The sequence below is a fragment of the Terrapene carolina genome, unplaced genomic scaffold (assembly GCF_002925995.2).
Source record: "Terrapene carolina triunguis isolate 2854851 unplaced genomic scaffold, T_m_triunguis-2.0 Scaffold66, whole genome shotgun sequence".
NCBI classification, from domain to species: domain Eukaryota; kingdom Metazoa; phylum Chordata; order Testudines; family Emydidae; genus Terrapene; species Terrapene triunguis.
Window position 1 is genome coordinate 35,328,575 of NW_020664417.1, and position 19,612 is coordinate 35,348,186.

The 19,612-nt window shown below is 40.5% G+C and overlaps 1 protein-coding gene across 2 annotated transcripts in view; it reads left to right on the forward strand.

Moving 5' to 3' along the window:
- Positions 1-19,612, forward strand: part of GALNTL6 (polypeptide N-acetylgalactosaminyltransferase like 6) — a 948,073-nt gene that overhangs the window by 419,847 nt on the left and 508,614 nt on the right. For both annotated transcript variants that reach the window (XM_024194141.1, XM_024194132.1), the window contains one exon: positions 8,598-8,736. In XM_024194141.1, the coding sequence (XP_024049909.1) occupies positions 8,598-8,736 (139 nt within the window). The remainder of the gene's footprint in view (positions 1-8,597; positions 8,737-19,612) is intronic.

Consider the following 19,612-nt stretch of genomic DNA (forward strand, 5'->3'; position numbering starts at 1 on the left):
AAAGCCGCGATTGGGATCTGCGGTGGCAATTCGGCGGGAGGTCCTTCACTCCCAGGCGGAGTGAGGGACCGTCTGCCGAATTGCCGCCGAATACCTGGAACTGCCGCCCCTGTCCGGAATGGCCGCCCCAAGCACCTGCTTGAGAAGCTGGTGCCTGGAGCCGGCCCTGAGTAGCGGGCAGGCCTGGGTCTCCCCCTTCCCCCTTATATTGCAACTGGCCGTGCGAAGTGGCCATATTGGACTGCACCATACCCCTGAAGGAAGGGGTTAGACTTTGGGAGCGGCTGGCCACTGCAGCAGGTGAAAGACTGCTGTTAGCCTCCCCCATCCCCCCCGAAGGGGGTGAGAACGGACTAGGGGGCACTGCCAGAGGGCAGTGTCCTGAAGGGGATGCCACGAGCGGAAGGGAGCAACGCGGGTCCAGGCGCCAATGGAGGGCAAGAGACGGATGGGACACCACCAGGAGAGGGCACTCCCCATGGACTGAGCTAATTCCCAGAGCGACCAGCGGGAGGCGCCACAGGGGTGAGTCCCAACCCCCTCACAGGCTGACAATGTTGTTTTACGCTAACTAGGATGCCCAGCTAAACTGATGTCTTTGTACTGTTCTAGTGCCCCAAAATCACCACAAAGTATATGGGGAACAGAAGTTGTTCTTTCAAACTATACATTGGAACAGAGCTACAGAGGCAAAGAACTGAGGAGCATCCCATCCCTTCTATCCTTAGAGAGCTCCCCCACGCAAAGTACAATAGTTCACACTTCCTTGGTAGAAGAGTGATTCGTCACCTTTTGTGACTGGTCTTTCAGGAAAGGTACAATGTCTTGTGAACGGTGTCTCTCTCCTAGTTAGAGGAAAACTTCAGAGGAAATAGTCTCCTTTAAAGAAAAAAACATCTGGCTTGAAAGAGAGCAAGCAGCGGAATTATAAAGGACATTAATTAGTGAAAAGGATGTGTGAGCCACAGCCTAGTTTAATTATACAAGCTGTCTGTCTGGGATTTCCTCAGTAGTACTATCCAAATCGTGAATGATTTCAACCAAATAAAAACTGTTTGGGGTCTACTTAGGATATATGCTGAGAGATTTATACACATTGACCTCTATATAATTCCTTGTTGGACTGAAATATGACAGCATATAGCTATTTTTTTATCATTCTGATCGAATATAAATCCACTGGTAGACTTGGTAGTGCTCTGTTTTAGAGCTGGGTACTGTAATCAATAAATGAGCAGCTTTTGTTATGATTACTTGTCTCACAGCTATTTTGTGAATTTCATGAAGATTCACATAGAATCATAATTTCAGGGATTTTGTGTCCATATTAGCTTTAGGCATTTTGATATTTCCATTTTAAGGAATAATTTTTCTTTTGAATAGAAATAATAGGTTAACTGTGAATAACAAAACCTTAAAAGGAGTACTTGATTAAATGTCAGTAATCTCCAAACCTGAAAATCATTTATAGGCAAAATTACAAATGAAGCCAGAGTAAATAATGAAAATACTTAGGGCATCTCACATTTTTACTTGCAAAGTTAAGTATTTGGTGTCAATGCAAAGAGATTGAGCTGGCAACATTAACTGTTGTCACCATACTAAATATATTTTCCCTAAAGGTTCAAGAATTTCCCCTCTAAAAATGGTTACAGCCTGTAAGTATCAGGAATGAGTGAGAAGTGGGAGATTTAGAGAAAGCTATGTGGCTCAGAAAGAGTAACATGGGTTTTCTCACCCTTTGGGCCTGATTCAAAGCCAACAAGCCCACTGAAATTAATGGAAAGAGTCCAGGTAAGTCTGTGTTGTGCGTGTGCACACACAACCAAAAAAACACCACCACAACACTAGCAGCAGCGAGTCTCAGAACCAGGGTCAACTGACTTGTAGACACACTATGGAGCTAAAAATAACAGTGTGGATGTTGCTGCACAGGTTACTGCCTGGGCTCTAAAACCTGGTGAAGGGGAAGGGTCTCAGAGAGCGTGAGTGCTGTGCGGATATCGAAAGCTCTGAGATGGACATATAAGAAACTGGTGGTATACAATTTAATATAGAAGGCCCCAATCCTACAAAAAACTATGCTTATGTTCATTAGGACTACTAGTGTAAAATTGGGGCACAGCAAGGGAGACCTAGGCCAGTCCACTTTGGCCAGCTCTGAGCAGAGACCGAGCAGCTGCCCTCTGCACTCCTAACCTTGCCTGAAACAGAAGTGCAGGACAGCTGCACAGGAGGTAACAGGCTGGAGAACAGCTGCCCGAGTCCTGCAGCTGTGGGCTGGGAGGGGAGGCCCCAGCACTTCCCCGAGCCCCCTATCCTGGGCAGCCCAGATTCTGGCGCTTTCCATAGGAAGCAAAAGTGCTGGGGGCTCACTGGGTTGCATGGTACCTCCCACTGTGCTTTTCGCACTGCACCTTCCTTGACATTCGGAACCAGGCTCTGCCCTCTGCAAGCTGTGTGCCCAGCTAAGCTGTGCCTACAGGTCACTCTGTGCCCTACTGTCTTTACCCTGGGACAAGTGCCCAACTGCAGATGGCTCCTCTCCATGGGCCCCCTCCTTCCAAAAATTTTGGTTGAACCCTTGTGTAAGGTAAGCACATGCATAAGTGTTTACAAGATTAGGCCTAAAATTTAGAATCACTGGCATTGGATTTAAGGAATAACTTAAAGAAAAGTTTGGTGATATTACTGTGTGAAGAAATTCCTAGTGCAGTTTATTTGGAGGCTATCTTCACATTGTTAGCAAATCTATCTCTCACTCGCATGAAAGCAGGGTCCTCTCTGTAGAATTATGGATACGAATACTAGAATTCTGTGGAACCAAAGGGAACTTTTCATGCATTTTGCCAACAGAACTTTGGTTTTAAATAAAGGAGTACAATCCTTTACTTTTCTCCTAATATAATAAAAAGTATAAATTAAGTTTCCAGAAATATAAAACTTTCTTTTACGTTGACAATACAGATGTGAAAGAAGCATTTGAAATAAATCAAGTTATATTCTTCTCAACGACAGGAGAGAAAAATCAGAATTTTTCATACTTTTCTGACAAGTACACCTTATCGCACTTTGTGAATGTCTTGTAATGCCAAAGACAAAATATCCTTGCCCCTTTAAAAAAGGAATATAGCAAGATATGCCACACTACTCAAAGTGTGAGGCAGTGGGGGATCAGGCCCACAAGGTTCAGAGGAGTGGTGAGCTAGACCTTAGATCATCTGTCTTTTAAAGTCATAGATTGCTTTTTTTCTTTTCTTGCTGCTTTGTCTACATTGTAGAGGAGTTTTTGTCTTTCCACGAGTCAAAGTTGTACTGCACAACTGTGCAAGTGAGGGCAGCTGTTTACCCTCATGCATATACTAAATAATGCAATGTAATGCAAGATCGTTATAACATCCCTTGTAGGAAATGATTCTTTCCCAGCGGTTGGTACACATGACTATGGGGAACTTGCAGCCATTTAGTCAGGTATTCAACATCGTGCCCTCTTCCCACCCCAAACTAAGAGTTACAGAAGTTGACAAATTATCTTGTATGCCTTTTGTAATTAAAGGTTACATTAAGGGGATATGAGTAAGGACAACAGTTTCCCGCCCTCTACTAAAAACAAACTCCTTTTTCCTATACCTAACTTAGAGTGGCACTTAGGCTGACCAGATAGCAAGCATCAAAAATCGGGACAGGAAGTGGGGGGGTAATAGGTGCCTATGTGAGAAAAAGTCCCAAAAATCGGGACTGTCCCTATAAAATCGGGACATCTAGTCATCCTAGTGGCACTTCCTTACAGCTCCCTCTCTTCCTTGGCTGGTTCATTGAGGGGTTTCCCTCTTGTTTCAATCTACTCTAGCTACTACTTTTTATTACATAATGATTGCCTTTGCCCTTATATTTTTGTAATGATATTTATAACTAAAGAAGATGACACCAGAGCTGAGCAAAGAAAGGTAGTTTCACGGGAGAATTTAGATTTTTTTCAAAATTTGATTTCACTGTATTTCAGAACAAAAATGAAACATTTTGCAATTCTCCATGAAGGGAAATGGAACCCTGGGTTTGGCATAGTCTGCATGATGGGCTGCCCCAAAGCCAAGGGCCTGAGAAGCCCTGGGAACCTGGGCTCTTGAGGACCCATGAGCCTGGGAAGTTGGGTGCCAGAGCATTTTCCAGGGCTAGCAGGCTGCCGAGGTGTCGTGAACCTAGAAGTCTTGGGAACCCAGGCTGCCAAGGAGCCACAAACTTGGGTGCCGGGACTTCCATGGCTTTCAGCTCCCTGGCAGCGGAGCAAAGCAGGTGATCTGGGAGGAAACCAGCCAAGATTCTAATGCAAAGTCATTGGAATCTAACAGCATCCATTAAACATTTCTATTTAGATGAAATGGCAAATTCCGACAACAAATATTCTGCCTGAATTTTTCCCAACAACTCGAAATGACACCATCATTTAAGTGTAAGTAGTATCAAGGACAATAACGATGTTGAAACAAATGTGAAACTTTTGAAATGTCTAAGTTTTAATATAAATTTGAAAACAAGACATAAAAACACACTTTAAAGTTAAGGTCCAGAAATGGATCTTAATCTAAACTACCCCAGAACTTTGGGAAAATTCTGATTAGTTCTGATTTGGTTTTCAGTCCATGATATGCACTAGACCTGAATCATGATGTTTATATCAGCATGCATATCTAGATCATAAATTTCCTTAGAAGTGTTCAGGTGTGCGATTCTGGTTTGAGTCCATCTCTGCTATATCCTTGTCGTACGTGCCTTCTCCTTTTCCCATCCATCAGAGTTAGTGGCTCTTGTTTTTCAGCTCCAAACATTTTTGTTAAGTGCATCTTCAAGCTGACACCATACGTCTCGTATCGTCTCAAACCATCCTTTCCTAGGTCTTCCTCGTGGTCTTTGCCCTGTGACTGCTAGTCCTTGTGCTCCCTGGCCTGCATATTCCACGTCTCATCATCTCATGACCCTGCCATCTGAGTGGATACTCTCTCCGCTTTTCTGTGATCGGTGCTATCTGTATCAGGGCTCATACCATTTCATTGCGTAGCCTATCAGCTCTCATCTTACTTAGCATCTACCTAAGCTTTCTCATTTCAGCAGTATGAAGTAGTTCTTCTCTCTTTGTTCTGACCCATAGATCTTTGGCCTAATCATGATCTTATACACTTTGTTCTTTAGGATACTTGGCATATTCTTATCATCAAGAATTCCCATCATCTCCCTCCATTTACACCAACCGCTCTTCATGTGGCTCCTAACATTCACATCCATGTTCCCCTTATGGTTAAACACTGAAACAAGGTGTCAAAGTTCAGGGCAGCTGTATCTGTATTACCCCTTAGTGGTCCAGGAAGGCACATACTGTCAGGCTTCTAGTCCCCTAGACTTTGCCTTCACAAGTGGAGAGCCACCTGTTTCTCCCTCCTAATCAGGTATTTCCACGCTCAAGAGTTCCCTGACTTCACTGTTATTCCCAGCAGGCCTGCTTTGCTTCTCCCCTCAGAGACCGTAAACAGTGTCGTTGCCCCAGTTATCAGTTACCACAGTGTTCTTCCTAAACAAGCATATTTTATTCTTAAGGTAAAAGCACTACAGAGAAAACATATTTAAAAACAATAAAAGAACCTACACACATGCTAATAAGCTTGCCAGAGATCACCCTCAACTCTATAAGGGCTCTGGCTGGAGTCAGTTGTTCCAAGCCTTCCCTAAGGATTGGGGCTTTCCATGGGTCCTATCCATTTTCTTGATCAAAACAAAGGCCCTGAGTCAGTTTAAACTGAGCCTATGTATTCAAAAATTCTTTCTTTGTCTGTTGGTTCCGAGAGAATCCAGTCTGAATCTTTGAAGAGACCATGAATAGGTAATGAGCCAGACAATGGCAAATATTTTGTAAGCATTCAGACAATGGGTCCTCTCCCCAGTATGAAGCTTCAAAAGGCTGATAACCAGATGAAGTATATTAGCAAATCCCCTCCTCTAAGAGAAGTTACCTACAATTTCACAGTAACTTACAAACAATTACATTTTTAATACAATGACCCAAAAGGAATTAAACTTAATTCAATACATTTGTCCAGGAAATTGCCATCTGTCAAATGAACTATTTAAAGTGTTGCATAGTCTTTAACTCTTTACCATCCAGTTTTACGGCTTCTCGTAGTCCCTCCCAATGAAGCATTGCATGTATTCTGTCTTTTTGGCTAATTTGTAAGCCACTTTCTTCTAATGCAGCTCTCTATAGTTCTAGGTCCTTTTCCAGTTTATATTTATCTTCCTGCATGTCATCAGCAAAAAGCATGCTCCATGGAGCCTCTCTCCTAATATCCTGTGTCCTGGTGCTCATTTACAATCACATATATGGGCTTCAGGCTGATCCTTCATGTAAACCTATCCTTTCTGTGAATGACTCACTGTAGTTGCAGCTGCTTCTCGCTACTGTTGTACTACCTTTGTACATGTTCATGATATGTGTCTCTGGCAGATTGCATGACCTCATGCTTTACTGTAACAGTTCTCTAGGAATCCTGTCTAAGTTTTCTCTAAATCCACCAAAACTAAGTGCAATTCACTGTGTTTCTCCTAGTACTTCTCCAGCAATATTTGGGGAGCAGACACTGTAGCCATTGCTGACCAAATGGGCTGTCACTTACTTGATGCTTCAATTCCACCCAAAGTATCTTCTTGATAATTCTTTCCAGCCAGTTCATCATGTGACTCATTAGCTTGATGGTTCAGTAATTACTACATTCTTGTACATCTCCTTTACACTTGAAGATGGGGACCAATGTGCTCTTCCTCCACTCATCCAGCATTTTTCCAGTACTGTCAGGATTCTGAGCAAAAGTAGGCAGGACTATTATCAGGAGCTTGGGAGCTAGGAACTGAAGCCAAGGGTCAGAGAAAGTATCTGAGTCAAGATGAGGATCAGAACCAGAGACAGAGTTAGGAAGCAGGCTAAGAGTCAATATCAGATACTGGGAATTCAAAACAGAGATGCAAGGCAGTTGTGGCAGCTAGCTAGAGATCCGTGTTGTTCCCTGGACAACTTCTGGTATGCTGCAAGGTCTTATAGAGGATCAGTGATTCAATCGGGGATCGCTAAGGCAACTGTCAATCAGATCGCACAAGAGGTTACCTTCCTGTGGTGTGTAACCTCTGTGGATTGCGGGTCATGGAGTGGCCAGGTTACAGCTGCCAATAGGTGGAAATGTTGGTTGCCTGGCATCTGTGAGAGCCCAGGTTCAAGTCCTGTCGATTCTTAGAAATATGGAGAGTTTGTCATTACCACCATTCCCTCATGACCTAATACTTTATAAGCTTCAACTGGTACACTGTACAATCCCACTGCTTTTCCCCATCATGTAAGGTTGTTGCTTGCACATATTTCCTTCAACAGTTTCTTCACTTCCTCTTCATTGACCTGTTTCTCATAAAATCTTTACTACCTCCTAATGGTTTCGCTGTCTTCCACCAGTACTCTTCCATTTTCATCTTTAGAGGTCCCAAGTCCTCTATGTTTCTGTGCCTAGTTTATATATTATCCCCCTCCCCTTCATTGGTAGTCCTGCATGTAAGGTTTTAAATGCCTGAGCTTTAGCTTTCACCACAGCGTTTTGCTGTTTTCCTTACCAGCTTGTATTCCTCATAAACTTTCCACCAATCTTACTTTTTGCCATCATTTAAACCTTTCCTCCTTTTTCATTGCCTCCTGCACCACATCTCCTTCTCATTAAATTTCTCTCCTTTCATTTGGCCACAGGCAGCTCGTGCACTTTCTGTAATACATTTTGGATATCTTCCTCCAAAACTCATTGGTATCTTAGTATTGGCTTGGTCATTGTGCAGCTTCCATAGGCCCTCATCCTTAAATCTCAGACTAACTTCTCTACCCATGCCTCTCTGCCATTTTATCCTTTGTTCAAAAACTTTTCTTTTGTCCTCCACTAGACTTTTCATCCTTACATCCATTACAAGCAATCTATGTTGGTCTGCAATCTGCTCTCCTGAGGTTACTTTACAGACTCTCCTGTTTGTTTAAATCTCTTCCTATTGTTAGGAAATAATTGATCTGAGACTTGTTGCTACCGCTCTTTATATAATTAAATATACTCCTCCCGCTATACAAACTATATCTTGGCAACAATGAGACCATGGGCTCTGGTTACACTAAGATATCCTCATCAGCTTCATTTCTGGTTCCAAAGCTTTGTCCTCTGTCACAATCATCGTAGTCCTCATCATAGACATGTATTTTCCCACATGTCTATGAGATCTGCTCCAATAATCAAGTGCTCAGCTTGCGGCACTTCACTAATCACTTGCCCAACGCTATCTGGAATTCTTCATTCTCCTCTATTTTACACCCAGCCTGTGGTGTTTACCTACATACAACATTAAATATTTGTTCTCTGTTCAGTGCTATTCTTTCATCAGCCAGTCTCACTTCATTTGGAAGCCACTACCTTGTTCTTTAATATTCTGCTATGATTATTCCTGTTCCATTTCTTCTTGTCTACTGTACCAATTTTGAACCTTCTCTATGATGTCAAATAATAGAGACTGGTAACTATTTTGTTTTGTTACAGGGAAAGGTGAGCATGGAAAGCCATATCCTCTAACGGAGGATGACCGAGATGATTCTGCTTATAGGGAGAATGGCTTCAACATACTTGTTAGTAACAACATAGCCCTGGAACGATCACTGCCAGACATTCGACATCCAAAGTAAGTACACTATATTTGATCAAAGATTTCACTCTATGTATTCACTTGTTGTGCCTTTCTGATGAAGTACCTCCCAGCCTAACAGGAAATGTGACTATGTAGCTATGGTGCTGTGTGATTTAGGTATTTTGTCTAGGTTGGCCAAAAGTAGATATAAAACTATTTGCTGGAGTTAAATGGGCAAGCAGTGCAGTAGTTTGGCAGCCTTATGTTGAGGGGTTGAGAGGTTTTTGGTTTGTAGTTTTTATGAGGTTTTTGTTTGAATCTGATTTGATCTCACAATAAATACTGTAAGCTGGATCTGGGTGAATCCTGCAAACAATTTTAGTAAATATTAACTTGTATTTTTAAACAAGCTTTCACTGTGATTGTGCCCATATCCCATTTCCCTGAATATTCTACTTGTGTTCCATGGCAGAAATGTTCTGTCCATGACAGAAACTATAAATTTTAAGTGAATAGTGAATATTGTGAATATTCAGCAACTTATGAGTTTGTTTGATTATGTTCACTAGGAACCTGATTCTAATAGTTCTATTCTATAAGTTTTTAAGCAAATAATGCAGAATATTCAGAGAGTAAAATTTGACCTCATAAACACACATAATTGTGCTAGAAACCTGATTATAATTGTTCCAGTCATCTAGCCAGGGAACAGAAATATACTCATATAACCAATCCAAATTAATCAAGACAATTCAAATTTCAAATGCTGACTCTTCACAACAAATGGTTTACAATCTACATTACAAGGAATATTTGAAGAAAATAGTGAATCACTTAGAAAAATTAAGAAACTTGAAATCAAAATCCTCTGATAATTTCTGATCAGAAAGAGGCAAGAATTGTAAAATATTTTTTTCAATTTATCTAAAAAGCTTCCTTTAAGATAAATTTGCATATCTTTGAAATAATAATGCATCTGTACATTTTTTAAAAGATTTCTCCAGGATTTCATTTTTGCTCAGAATGCTCTTCTATTTACAGAATGATTTCACCCTGAGTTATCAGGCAGTATTTTATTAGACAGAGATAAATGTCATAGTCTCATAGAGCCTCCTGCTGCTATTGTTAAATAAGTTTGAAGAATCCCAGCCAATCTTTAGTGGGGAAGGGTGATAAGTCCCATCAACAGAAGTAATGATAGACTGCGGTAGGGAAAATTTGATGCAACCAGCAACAGTTTAGGATACTATGTAAGGGGGAAAGTTCAGAACAAGAATGGATGACTAAATAACTTTTTAACCTGTAGTGGTCCCTCACTCTCAATGGGGAGGGAGGTCACTCCATCTCCATCATCAGGCAACAGTATTCTGACTTGGGCCCCACTGGTCAGGGCTGAGCAAAAAGCAAACTATAGCTTGCAGTCTCCTGGCTGGGGCAAACAGTTAAATCTGGGGCTCTGGCCTGATCCTTGGGCAGAGCAACAAGCAGTCTTAGCGCTGAGCCTCCTGACTAGGGCTGACAGCAATCAACGGTCTGGGCTCTGGCCCTCTGGGTTTAGCCTTAGCCAGGAGACTCTAGGCTTATATTTACAGTACATACCTTACAGCAGCACAGCTATTCCAGCTGGAGAGAGCTCTCCTGCCGACCAGCGCTTTTGTCAATCATCTTATGTCAGTCAGGGGTGTATGTGGTTTTTTCATACCCCTGACCGACAAAAGGCAGACAGCAATTTACAATCTACGGCCCTGGCCCTCTGGATGGGGCAGAGAAATAAACAGTCTTTAGACTCGAGCCTCTTGGCTAAGGAAGACAGCAGTTAACAGTCTGGAGCCCACAACCAACAATCAGGGTACAGGCTTTCGGACCAAAGGTGAGTGTGCTGTCAGTCCTCAAGTGTGGAGTAGCAGCAAAGGGGATAGGGAGACCTGGGCCCAGCTTACTCCACCAGATCCCAGCCCAGGGCCCTATTACTGGTGGGTGGTCCTGCCACTGTGTCGGCGGGGAAACTGAAATCTGCTGCCTGGTTTCTCAGCAGCACAACCTGACCGAAGTCTTGTTACCTTGGTCTACTTCCTACCTCACTTAGTCGGTGTTACTCCATCGAGCTGGGGCTCTGTCTCATCGCCTCACCATTAGGCAGTTGCAACTTCAGCCACTCTTTGGGGTCCTCTGTCTCTTCACTCAATAGGGCACTGGTCTGCGTGGCTGCTGGTCAAGGGTCTCTCAGAAGGCTCAGCTCTCTAGAAGAGACGTCCATCTCCTTCTGTGGTGCAGCCACCACTGAGCTGCAGGACACTCTCTTTATGCTTGCTGCCCTGCCCTGGTACTTCTGGTGAGGGTTTGGCTCCACCCATCAGCGGAAGGGTAGTCATCCCTCGCTCTCAAGTTCAGAGGGAGGCCACTCTGCCTCACTACAACCCCTAAAAGGCCCTATTCCCACTTTTTTGCTGTCATTTACCTCTGGCAGATTATCGGCTCACTTTTTGACTGGGAGGAAAGAAAATATCAGAAAAGTTAATAAATGTTTCCTTTTCATTAGAAAGTTTACCACTTACAACTCATTATTAGGACACTATTTCTCACATTTTACACAGAACTATCTCTAATAAAATAAATCTTTAAAACTGACCACTCCCATACATTCATGCATCACCGCTGCCAGTACATCATATATTATTTGTGTCTGATTGGCTTTGCATGTGTCTGAAAGATCATAAGCAACTTGTACCAGGGAACCTATCTTATTTAATTGCAAAGAACCAAACACATCAGTGGTGATGATAAATAATAATTAGATCTAGCAGAAACTTTCAAATGCTGATTTGTTTGACCAAAAGGGCACATTTTTCAACCAGCTCTCTTAATATTGACAAGTATTGTGAATGTGGGGGCAAACCCAAAAACCTACTTAAAAACTAAAATGTAAGTGATATTTTTTCCCATGTAGTCTTCCACTCACAATTGCTAAAAATTTCCCCTTCATCCCTGTTCGATGGCAACCTTAAAATTCCCCCTCTGTTTTTCCTTTCTCCGTCAGTTACCTCTTCAACATGGAATCATTTCTGGTTTTCATGCCAGGAAATCTTTACCTCAATCTACTACTTTCCTTTTCCCCTACTCTTCTTTAGTAACTCTTACACCCACTGCAGGATAGACCAGCTCTGTCCTTACTTCACCACCTCATGATGCATCAAACTCAAGGAAAATGGTCAGTCTTGAAGGTGTATAAACTCCTCAGGACTGGTGTGCGTCATATGAGGTAATCATCTGTTTTGAAATTTCCAGAGAACTGAATTGAATTAATAACGCTGGATGGAAAATGGTGGGGGTGGGAGGTGAGGGGAAATCACAAAAACTGAGAATTTCTTTATAACAACCTTGAAATTCAAAAACAAAGACACAGACTATATAAATGCCAACATAATCAGGTAAATAAAGAATTTCAAAATGTATGGAGGAGGAATTAACCTAAAGAGAATTCCGAAAAGAATGTATTTTATTGTTGTTTTTCTATCTAAATACCATATTGTATGTATTTATTTTAAAAAGCAAACAGTGTCCTTGTAGGACTGTATATTAATTTCCATATCCCAATGTTGATTTGCATAGGACTAATGCAAAGAACTAACCCTTTTTTCCTAAACTGTATGTTTTAAATATTTTGTTTATGCCTTGTGGCTGGCCAAATTATCCCCAGGTTGCCTGAAATTATCTTCAGCAATTCCCACTGACCAAGAATGTTTCCAGTAAGATGGAATTTTAATACATAATTGCACAGCATCAAAGTCCCATTAAATTGCATTGTTGGCATGATAAATATTCTCATAAAGGAACCTCCTTTCCCCAACAGAATATCTTAATTTGTGTTGGTGTTCAAAAGAGTGTGAATGGAAACAATTCAGAAAATCATTAGAGACAAAAGGAAGTTAAAGTGTCCATTTCTCCTGTTTTTGCCAGTATATCTGCTAGTAATTTTGTTTTTCACCCACTACTAGTCACATGGGGCACGACATTTCTCAGAAGCTCCCCAGAAGCAAGGCATTGTCAGCAGTGACTTATTAGGAACCAGTCAGCACTATAGTGACTGATTTTTCTTTTTCTTAATAAGTGACTTTCACCCCAACTGCCTCATTTGGAAAACCACAATCCTCAGGCACCCAAATTATTCTCCTGTTCTGATTCAACCATATTATTGTACTATTCAGTGTAGCCCTGTACGATTGATTAGGCTTGATAATATCTGTATGAATTGATTTGCAAAAGCAAACAAGGCTTAACCTTGACAGCCTTACTCACGTTATATAGTACCTTGTACACAAGTCGTCCATTAGAAAACTGACTGCCCCAAATAGCGTAGTCTAAAGGAGAGAAATGATTTCCTGTGAAAATACTTGTGAAGTAAGATACATGTGAATTGCGGTGGCAGAATCAGACACTCAAGCTCTAATGTCCACTGCTCAGGTGTTGTATCAACCAGCAAGGTACTAACAAGCTTCAATGGTCCCTTCTGACCTTAAAGTCTATGAGTCTATGAACAGGACTTTATTTTTACAGTGGAAACCTCTTTACCAAGTTGCAGCTGCACCCTCTGTAACTGTCACTCAGCCTCCTCAACTCTTCTCCCCTCCTTCCTGTTTCCTGTCCTTTCAGACTCCCAACAGCCAGTGCTCCCAGTTCTAATACAAGCAGCATCTAAACACCACATCAGGCCTTGAAGGCATGATCCAAAGCTCACTGTAGTAAATGGGAAGACTTCCATTGACTTCAATGGTTCTTGAATCAGTCCCTGTAGGAATTGTCTTCCCTTGTGCTTTTGGATAATAAACAGGGAAGTAACTTGATAACTGGTACCAACGTGGTGTTGTACAGCACTGTATATGTTTATAGCACTATAGTTGTGATGATACATGATTACTAAAATAGAAGTCTTTAACATGGAATAAGCTGGTCTTTTAGAAATTTGAAAACTGTATTTCATCCTCATTGCTGGCTATTTTATTATATTTGAGGAATGTAAGTAATATGCTTGTTTACAAATAGATTTATTTTTGTAAACTAAAACTCTATGCCAAGTAAACATAGTGCTTATACCCATTAATAAATTACATGCTACAATTTGAGAGCGATTATCCTAAATATATACACCATGTTGGCCTGTTTTGTCAGATCTCGCAAATTAAGCAGACTTGGGTGTGGTCAGTGGGGGGCGGGAAAGGGGGGGCTGGGAGATTAATGGAAGGCTTGTCTACACAGGGAAGTTTACTGACAGAACTATAGTAGTATAATTATGCCTCTATAGTTATAACTGTGCAGCTCCCTGTGTGTACAACCTTTTCTGGATTAGTTTGTACTGCTTTCAAAGTGATATTCTGGTCTCTCTCTGGTTTAGCATAAATGTCTCCAGACAGGGAGCTTCAAAATTATAACCATAGACATATCATTATAGAATATGGTTATGCTAGTAAATGTTGTTTTGTAAACAAGCCCTAACTCTGTGTGTGGCAATAAGTGGTGATTAAATAGGTAGAACTCTTCCTTGAGAGTGGCTGCTGTGGCAGTGACCCACTTTGTGCACGGGAGCACTGGGTTAACTTCAGAGCTATAAAAGCAAGGTCCTTATGGAAATTCCTGAAGACTTCATTAGATGATGGCATCTGGTCTCTAGTGTTTTTATCAGGAATACCAACAGTAGACCCACAGACTCATTGCTCTGCTCCAAAGCCTGGCTGACAACTAGAAACTATTCAGCAAAAATACTACAAAAATATCTAATATTCACACTGTGAAGGCATTTTAATACCTGAAACATCAGACAGCTGTTTCTAGTGTCTGGCTCTTCTTTTCTCTACATGGGCTAGAACTTCATTTCCAAATCAATTTTGTTCTCACCTCAGTCTGAAAAGACGTATTATCTTCGTGTTTTTGGCGGGGGTCAATATGGTTTTCACCTCAGTCTGAAAAGACTCATTATCATTGTATTTGCAGGTGCTGAGGGAGGGGTTAGTTTGAAACAGCCATGATGGAATTGTCTTCACTTTTGTGCTTTTGGCAGGGATACTTCAAGAAATACACTTAAAAAATAATCCTTTATTATTGCATTAATGGATAGTGAGCACTACAATTAAAGTTGAGAAGTGTTTTTCAGCTTCTCACATTATCCCCAAAATGTTCCTTTCAAGCTGGTAATTTCCATCTTTGGTCTCAGTCCAAAGATGAATTTTTCCTGCCTTAACTATTAAGGTAAATTGTTCCACTATTTGTGAGGTATGTAAAGATGTCAAAACTCAAGCCCATTTTCCTATTCTAAATTCTTTCCTTTCTCTGTCTCCTATAACTCAGATAAAGCTATAGCAATTCAGCTCAAACTTGTCAAAGTAATATTCTTTCTTGAAGAAAAATCAAGCTAAGCTTGAAGCACAGTGACTTAGTGTTTGTTATAAAAGCTTGAAAATCTGAACTCTCCTGAAAAAATATAGATCTGTATTCCTTTGAGTGACTGTGCACGTATACACCTGAAGTGGAATGTATGTGCACCCAATGCACTCAAGTCAGAGGCCTTTGCCACTAGGCTGCCCACTCCTACCTCCAGATTCGTCATGATCTGAGCCGAGGACATAAAAAGAAGACTGTCTGCCACCTCTCCCTCTCAGTTCCTTCTTGCTTCCAATGGTCAGAGTTGGAGCTTTTCCGTCAGTTAACCAATTTTAAACCTTTAGTATATGTAGTTCTCATAATTAGTTAGCATTAGTAGAGTTAGTGATATTTTTAGGTAGTCAGTCTGGATTTTGTCATGAAAAAATACCCTTAAGCAGTGTGCCACTTGCAGGACTGTTATCACTGTCATGCAGTGTTATGAGAGTTCAGGTTCAGTTACTTGACCACCATAATCCTTACATTCCTTTCAGAGTCACTGCTTTCCAAAATACAGTTTGTCATCCTGTGACCCTCATTCTTTGTTCCTAGATTTATTACTTTACATTTGGCACTGACAAATATACACATGAATCTTAACAGAATAATGCAGATGTTTCAAGCTTCAAACTACAGATGAAGGCATGTTTTAGAATTAATGGTAATTTTTTAACCTATTCTGCCTAAGTGAAAGTTTCTTTTTCAGCAGAAACTAACAAATAATGTTCTTCTACAGAGAATACCTAAAACTGAAAATGAGAAGTGGTGGCCATTTTGAAAGAGGGCATAAGCCTGTGTCCTCAGTCCCCCTGAGAAAATAAGTATTTTAAAAATAAGGCAATTCATTGAGTTCTTCTAAAGATGTAGATTTTATACACTGGCCTTTGTTGGACAGTTAAACTTTCCATTATGAAAATGGAAAAAGGACCTTTTAATCATAAACATGAATTTTCAAAAGCTATATGTTGCATTTGATCTACTCAACATGGAGAATATGATGTACAGAGAAATGTAGGATGGAAAGGCAAACTAGGATGTGTGAATCTAGGAAAATGTATGTAGGTGCAAGAAGCAGGAACAACTTGGAGCACAGGAAAGAGAAGGACCTGAGAGAGTACATGCCATCAGTTTTCCTCTACTCTGGCAAAACAGAGGCAGTAAGCAGAGTTTAGCTAGCTAGTATCTTATGCATGTTTTGCTTTGCTCCAGAGTGGCAAAAAGCAGCCACAGCATACTGATGAATCTGGTCATAAATTTCAATTTTTAAAAATGATTTGAGGTTGATACTTCAAATCACTAGAAATGCTGCTAAATAATTGTTTCCTTCAAAGTAAATTCCCACAGAAATCTGTGATGATTGGTTCCAAGGCCAGAATGGACCATTGTGATCATCTAGTCTGACCTCCTGTATAACACAGGTCCTAGAACTTCACCCAAAATAATTTCTAGAACATACCTTTTAGAAAAACATCCAATCTTGATTTAAAATTCAGTGATGAAGTATTTACCAAGACCTTTGGTAAGTTGTTCCAATGGTTAATTACTCTAAGTTAAAATGTATGCCTGATTCCCAGTCTGAATTTGTCTAGCTGCAGCTTCCAGCCATTGGACTGTGTTATACCTCTCTCTGCTAGATTGAAAAGTCCGTTATTCAATCTTTGTTCCCCATGTAGATTCTTGTAGATTGCAATCAAGTTACCCCTTAATCTTCTCTTTAAGATAAATAGATTGAGCTCCTTGAGTCTCACTTGATCTACAGACAATCTAGGTTTGCATACCTCATGGCAGATTAGTGCTAGAACTCCAAGATACTTAAGAGGAAATAAATTTGCCTAATATACATGTGCTAAACTTAACTGTGTTTAATGAGACTCTTGGATGTAATGAATTCTTAAAGTAGATTTCTTTTTCAATTACATTTTGATGTGAAGATAAAAGCAACTTAAATAGCATAAGAATTTATTCTAATTCTTATTTATTTTGGCATTCTGTGTATGTTCACATTTTATTAATTGGATAAGAAAACTGCAACTACTTCCCCTTCAAAAAGAGAAAAATCAATTATAATTTCCATTTTTAGTATAACAGCTAAAAAGCTGGGGGCGGGAAATCAATAATGGGCCAAAACCAGACCCTCCCCCGCACCCCTCCCCCCCGTTTTTATTCTGTTCTTTTCTCAGGCAAAACTCCTATTAGGGTCAATCAGGGAGTTGAAGCTAAGATTTAAAAAGAGTTTGTGCAGTTACATTAGGGTGACCAGACATCCTGATATTAGTGGCTTTGTCTTATGTGTGCAACTATTACCGCTCCCCTCCCCCGAAAAAAAGTGTCCCAATTTTTCACATTTGCTATCTGATTCCCCCCCCCCTCCCCCCAGTGACATTAGTCAGCACAGGCTGGTTAGGTAGCCTGGGAATTAGAGCCATGGACAGCAACGTGATTTTGTTTGGTTCTAGTAACTTAAGTAAAGCAATCCCTTTGAAATTCACTGCAACGGAGACCTATTTCTCCTCTGCCATGAGACACTGAGGTGTTTAGTCACTTCCTTAAGTGGAACCAGATTCATGACCTGAATATTTTAGGTGTCTCTTTTAAATAAAAGGTGGTAGGGTAGAGGAAAGGATATTGTCGGGAAGCTAGTCAGGTTGTTTTTTTTTAAAGTTGCCATATCTAATAAAAATATATATAATCTTTTAGCCCCCAGTAGAGGTTTTGCTTGAGTAAGGACTGAAGCAATATTGTGTAACATTCCCAAAATAATGGGGAACAATTTTTCAATATATGAGGTTTGTGTTGTTCATGGTGGAGAAAGAGACGAGATCTGTTGCAGTGAATGCAGCTCTTTATTGAGATATTGGCCATGAAGAAATGCCTATAATGATCCCAGATTAGCTACACACCTTACGCAAAATTTAAGCAGTCATGAAAGGGATTGCTGACTGCATTACACAATACAACAAGCACTAGGAAGAAGCTCATGATTACTACTTCACTGAGCAATTGACTGACAAAGTTGACATTGTGACATGCCTCCTGGAAGTATAGTTTCATGGATGGTATTTCTTGGAATGACAAAGTTTGTTAAGGATATGCATGAGCAGCAGTTTCTAGGTAAGCAGAGGGAAAAAAATAACTATACTTCCTCCCCCTCAAGTGCAATTCAGTCTGATGTGAATCCATCCGATTATGTCCACCACAACAGGGTAGAGATTAGGTTATTCTAGACCATGTTAGGTAAGGAGAGGGTAGAGGGGGTATATATGTTTTTGGTTTTTTTTGCAGGTGACTCAAGGTAAGAGCTGATTGAAATACTTGTGAATAACTTATCTCACAAACTCAGCCCTTTTTTCTGTTTTCAAATTATCTGCAAATAGGGCATTTTTTTCAAATTTGACATTATTATTCAAATAATAAACTATGAGCAAACTGTAGCCTATGGTTCATTCAAAAACAGGTCACTCTGAATAGTTGATGTTCCTTATCTATTCTCTGGTCACCTAAAGCACAAGGAGTAAAATCTTGGTCCTACTGAAGTCAATGGCAAATTTTCATAGTATTGTTTCTGGTTGGATAACCTAATATTTTATTAACAGGAGGGGTTTTTTACTGCTTGCAAATAGTCTGTAATTATTTCAATCTACTGGAAAACTAATAAACACATCTTTACAAAATGGTCACCAGAATACTCAGACACAAATATTTATTTCTATCAGTATTTGTGATGCCTTTGCTTTCTGTGAAAATTCTGGTGGAGGGGATGAGGCAGAAGTCTCCCTCATTTGAAAGTTTATAAATACATATTTTAAAGCAATAAATTGTAAATTGCTAGATTTTAGTTGCAAGAGTAGACTACTAATTTTATTGTGTTCACCCAGTTTTACTCCAGACACACCTCACCACAGAATTGGTATAGGGACAAATGGGGATTTATTTTGTAACAGTTCATATGTAATTTGAAATAATAATTACATCTTTATCTACTTATATGGTCCCCATTTCTGTAGTACCAGAGTGCCTTCCAAGTATTTAAAAATAGGAATAATAGCTATCTGTCTCTTGCTTTCTGTTTTCCCTGCCTGTAAGAGAAATAGGATGATTGGTTTATAGGTTGTTTGCTTGCTTGCTCGTGTTTGTGAGAGTGGGTGAGTGTGTTGGTATGAAGACTGTTGAGAAAATGAGTCTTTCAGAAATAAATGTAAGTGGTCCGTTCCGTGGTGGTCATTAACTCTTGTATGAGTGAGTTCCGTAGTCTAGGTCCAGCTCCTGTGAAACTTTTGTGTCTCGTACTCACAAGTCTTCTCCTATTGGCTCACAGTATCAAAGTTTCAGTGGAAATAGCCACCATAGAATGTCATGGTTGCAGAGGAAGAGGCATTCTCTCAGGTAATTAGGGACAGCCTCTCAGGTTTTGAATATTGGGACACAGACTTGAACAGGATGCTATAATCAGTGGGGAGCTAATGCAGAGAATTAAACATGTGGATGATGTTTTTGCAGTGACTTTGTTGTTAGACAGCAA